This window comes from Neomonachus schauinslandi, chromosome 5, assembly GCF_002201575.2.
Source record: "Neomonachus schauinslandi chromosome 5, ASM220157v2, whole genome shotgun sequence".
Taxonomy (NCBI): Eukaryota; Metazoa; Chordata; class Mammalia; order Carnivora; family Phocidae; genus Neomonachus; species Neomonachus schauinslandi.
Genome location: NC_058407.1, coordinates 26,170,748 through 26,176,059, shown reverse-complemented (window position 1 = coordinate 26,176,059; position 5,312 = coordinate 26,170,748). Strand labels below are relative to the sequence as shown.

At 46.0% G+C, this 5,312-nt stretch overlaps 1 protein-coding gene across 1 annotated transcript in view; it reads right to left on the bottom strand.

Moving 5' to 3' along the window:
- TMCC3 (transmembrane and coiled-coil domain family 3) overlaps positions 1 to 4,921 on the bottom strand; it is a 9,462-nt gene extending 4,541 nt beyond the window's left edge. Inside the window, exons 1-2 of the mRNA XM_021687527.1 lie at positions 4,011 to 4,921; positions 1,553 to 1,688 (exon numbers count right to left, since the gene is read on the bottom strand). Of these exons, the coding sequence (XP_021543202.1) occupies positions 1,553 to 1,688; positions 4,011 to 4,900 (1,026 nt within the window). The 5' untranslated portion in view covers positions 4,901 to 4,921. The remainder of the gene's footprint in view (positions 1 to 1,552; positions 1,689 to 4,010) is intronic.
- Positions 4,922 to 5,312: the final 391 nt, after the last annotated feature.

The window sequence follows — 5,312 nt, the reverse complement described above, 5'->3', positions numbered from 1 at the left end:
GGGGGGGGGGCGGTGACAGGGGAGGGGAAATCGGGGAAAGTGGCAAAAGGTACAGACTTGTAGTTATAAGACAAGTAAGTCCTGAGGATGTAATGTGCAGCATGGTGACTAGCTAACCTTTCTGTCTTACATATTTGACAGCTGCCAGGAGAGTAGGTCTTAAAAGTTCTCATCGCCAAGAAAAAAATGAGTTAACCACGTGAGGTGACAGCTGTTAACTAGACTAACTGTGGTGATCACTGTGCACTATATATATTATATGTATCAAATCATTATGTTGTACACTTTAAACTAATGCAAAGGGATACGTCAATCATAGCTCAGTAAAGCTGGGAGAAAAGAAAGAGACCCTCTGGTAGCAGGAAAAAAAAAAGCATTCCAGAAGCCTAGGTTGTTTCACTACCGTGCTACCATCATATTAATACTGAAACGTGCCTTCATTTTTTTTTTTTTAAGATTTTATTTATCTGAGAGAGAGAATGAGAGAGAGAGAGAGCACATGAGAGTGGGGGAGGGTCAGAGGGAGCAGCAGACTCCCTGCTGAGCAGGGAGCCCGATGTGGGACTCGATCCCAGGACTCCAGGATCATGACCTGAGCCGAAGGCAGTCGCTCAACCACCTGAGCCACCCAGGCGCCTGAAACGTGCCTTCGTTTATAGTGACGCAGCAAGCCCTTCCTTCCCTCCATCCAGATCCGACCAGCCCTGCAAGTCCCACTCTCTCGGGACATTCTTTCACACTCCTTACTCAAGGACTGTTGGCAAGACCTCGGTCCACGTCACTGAACCTCTCTGCCTTAGTCTCCACATCTGAGGAATGGGGAAAACAGTAGAATTGCTTGACAGCAATTGTTGTTGTGAGGAGTAGATGGGGAGGGAAAAGGCATGTAGAGTGTTTGGCTAGCATATGGCGCATGGTATGCACTCAAGTCCTTGAAATTCTTACAGCTATCAAATCTACTCTCATGCAGATGAGTAAACAGATTCAAGCCTTGCTCAGGGTTACCCAACTGGTAAATGCCAGACTTGAGCCTGAAATGCAAGACTTCACCACAGAATGACCAACTGCCCCACCAGTTCCTAGCTTGTTGGCCACTGTGCGTCTGAATCCTGTGGCTTTCACCGTCTGCACCATGGCACTTGGCCCCTGCTCATGTTTTCTTGAGCTGCTTGGCAGCTGACCTAATCCTGACTTCCCCCCACCCCCACTCAAGTAAGCTTCTTGAAGGCAAGGTCTGCCTCATGTTTAGAAAGTTTTAGCAGTTTTGGTGGTGGGGGTGGGGGAGGAGGAGAGGTTATAGACAATGGTCTTGGGTAGATAATAAATATTTGTTAACCCAAAAAGGTACACAGAGAATAGCCTCTTTACTCAGTGACACTTCTGACATGAGCTAATGGGGCTAATAAGGTGGAAGATGATGGTGCAGAGAAACCATTTTGCTCCCCGTGCCAGAAATCCTTTAGGGCTTACGGGTAATGCGTTTACAGTTTGTTAAATGAATCTGAGGCTGGGATGAGCCCACGTGAGCGTGTAGTGACGAGAGGAACGGTACCTGGATGTCCCGTGAGCGCTCGTAGGCCTGGTAAGCCACCTTCTCCTCGATGCTGGCAAGGCCCTGCTTCAGGTTGGCGGTCTCGTGCTGATGCAGGTCTGTCAGGTCATGGAGCTGGTCTTCCAGGTGCTCATACCTTTGCAAAGAGAGGAGCTGATTCTGAGTGTGACACTCCAAATGCCTCCTTGTTCTCAGTCCCTGGAAGACTATGTTTCCGAAAGAATACGTCTAGGGGTGCCAGGGTGGCTCAGTCGTTAAGCGTCTGCCTTCGGCTCGGGTCATGGTCCCGGGGTCCTGGGATCGAGCCCCGCATCGGGCTCCCTGCTCAGCGAGACTGCTTCTCCCTCTCCCTCTCCCTCTGCCTCCTGCCCCCATGCTGTGCTCTCTGTCAAACAAATAAATAAAATTAAAAAAAAAAGACTACGTCTAGCTGTGGGGAACACGCTTTTGGAGAACACTGAATTCCAGCTCTAGGAAGGTGGTCTCTGCCATCTTAACTTCTCTGTCCTCACTCCTGAGGTGACACGCACACCAAATTCGGCATTTCCACCCACATCGGACAAGCACCTTCACTGGTTGCAGTTGATGACAGAACAGACCTGACACGTTCACCAAGGCTGGTCAAGAGACAGGGCTGCCTGGCACCCGAGGGCTCCCCCCTCTCCTGCCTGCACAGAGCCTTCTGGTTCACAGGCACGGCTCTCACACACCAGAGCCCACGAGGAAAGAACCAACTTCTCTACTAGAGCCAATTCCACCATTTCCCAATGTAACCTCTAATTCTGAAAACATGTTTCAGTTCTTGGAACTCAAGTGCCGATGAAAAATTAAGCTCATTACAAATTATAAATAGCTTATCGGGTGGCATTTCCAGAAGTCCAAATCTTAAGTAACAGAAGAACAAAGATTTCCATTCCCACCTCCCATTTTCCTCACAGAAGAGGGACTGGTCTTATTATATTCAAAAACTTATGTTTATTTGAAAACAGGAAGCACTGTTTGGGGAATGCCTTAGTCTGAAATGACTTCTCTCAATGTCAGCGTTAGGGGCTTACAGAGGTCACCTGATAGAGTCATTAAAGGGCGAGAGAGAGAAAGAGGGAAGGAGGGAGGGAGAGAGATTGTGAGATCATATGTCAATTATACATACCTCAGGGGAAAAAGTAAGACCAAAAAAATTTAATGCAGATTTAATGATTATTCTCAGCTAGGACTTCATAGGTATCCAATGTTGGTGTAAAAGCCTTTTAAAGATCTCTTATAGCAAGCAATACAGTGGCTAACTCCGAAAGATCACAAACATAGCTATATGACAAACAAGAATAAAAACTGTCCTACATTTATGTAAATGGATATTTGTGACGGGATAAAATTTGGATCCAAAGGGTACTGTATGCCAAACTCTTCAGATGGAATTCAAGTCAATATTCTCTGGAAAACCTGTGACTCAATAATAGTTATGTGACAAAGAAACCAAAGTCAAAGATGTATGCTGAAAGTTTTAAAAAACTGCTGAATAAAACATAAGAGCTGGAAAAAAAAGCCACATTTCTAAATTAATACCATCTAGGAGATATAAAATGTGTAAGTAAAATTTAAAGTTTAATCTTACAATATGTAATGGGCATTGAATTTTTTTAATCTATATTTTTATAAGTTAACATATTCATTTTGTCCAAAAAAAAAGAAATTAACTTTTGGGGGCACCTGGCTGGCTCGGTCAGTGGAATGTACGACTCCTGATCTCAGAGTTGTGGGTTCAAGCCTCACGTTGGTGTAGAGATAACTTAAAAAAGAAAGAAAGTCTTAAAAAAAAAAACTTTGGGGAATCTTTTTACTGGGGAAATGGTGGAAAATCACTTTGTATTAATATTTTTATTAATAAGTTAGAAGCACACAGAAGCCAGCCTACAAAATACCTTTTAAAATCGGCTAATATAATTCTCAAGATTTGAATTTACATTCTACTCTATTTCTTTTGAAGACTCTTCATTTAAGGAGAAAAGTTCAATGTGCAAAATATAGTATATAAAAAAATGTGTACTACATGAAGACTTTAAGATTGATGTAGTAAAGAAAATCGACCTTGTTGAACAATGCAGTGGGGTTTTTTACTTGACAGTTACTACAGAGGAAAATAAAATACAGATCTGTGAATTAGTGTAATGAAACTGCATCCCAGAAGTCTACTGAGTCAGGAGCTCAGCGTGCACGAGTCATAGACCACACAGTGACATTTTAAAAGATTCACACAACTTTCTCTAAAGCGTCAAACTGTAAGTCACGAGTTATAAAGCTTAGCACCATGAGGTAGGAAAAAAACTACGGATTCTTAACTTTTTTGATCCATATCCACATTCGTGGAAAATGCAACCATCAGTGTATCACTTTCAAGAAGGCAATCTGGCGGCAGTAAGTCATGCTTCTGAAAGAACTGCAAGAGAATAAGCTGAAATACCTGTATCTTTCCTCTTGCAGCGTCTGAGAAATAAAACCGTATTCTCTCTTGAACTGCACTTTGAGCGCTTCGATGTCCTCAGCCAGCTGAGCCTGCGTGTCCTTGATCTCCCTCAGCTCCTCCAGGACCATGGTCAGCTTGCCCTGGCTGTCCAGCGTGCCAGCTCCACTGGCCCCGAAGGACTGGTTCCCGTTACTGTCCGCGGAGCCCGACGTGCCGCTTGAACACTCGTCGTCGCTGCCGTACTTGGGTTTGTTCACGATGGTGGCGCTGCCCCCATAGGCCCGGGGACTCCCCTCGGGCCGAAACTCCTCTAAGGAGTTCTTCAAGTGCGCGATGTTGTCGGCGCTGCCGAACTTATTCCGGATCAGGTTGGCGAACTCTCTGGACTTGTTGAAGACGAACACGGGCGGAGTGAGGGACACGCCTGGCATGCCTGACTTCCCGCACTCCGGGCCGGGGGGAGCAGTTCGAGATTTCGCGGAGGCATCTCTCAGAGAGTGGAGGTTGTCTTTGGAAATGTCCTTGGAGCTTCTGGAGGCTCCGTTCTGCTCGAGCTCCCTGAGCTTTCTGTGATACTGCTCTAACTTCTTCTGGAGCTGGGCGATGGAGTGAGCGGACTTCTGATTCTTCTTCTCGAAGACCTGTTTGATGCGGCCGGCCTGCTGCTTATCTGCACTGCTGACCAGTTTCAGATACTCCGCAACATTCCCATCGCGGGACGTCTGCTCAATTTTTATCTGCTCTGTCACCTTCAGGATTTTTTGTTTCAGGCTGTCTGCACTGAGTTTGACCTTGTGGAAGTCCAGGATGCCATCTGGTACATCAAAGTTGAGGTTGGTGTCTGACCCCCCTCGGCGAATGTTCGGGGGCAGGCTTAAGGTATTCATGTCATGACGTTCTACCTGCAAGCGACAGGGAAGAAGCACTTTAAGGCTGGAAGTCAAAGGCATAGTTTTTGTGAGAGAATCTGTGCACACACAACAGACATACTTCAGGTCCCAGATTTTTAAACTGCAAGTATTCAGGGGCACCTGGGGGGCTCAGGCGGTTGAACGTCGGACTCTTGGTTTCGGCTTGGGTCATGATCTCAGGGTCATGAGATCAAGCCCTATGTGGGCCCCGCAATCAGCAGGGAGTCTGCTTGAGATTTTCTCTCCCTCTCCCCACTCGTGTGTGCGCACTCTCTCTCTCTCTCTCAAATAAATACATAAATCTTTAAACTGTAAGTATTCATGAGATAAAAACTCCCTATACTATCCTCCCCAGTTGAATAGAGGGCAGTCTAACTCCGTCCTGCAT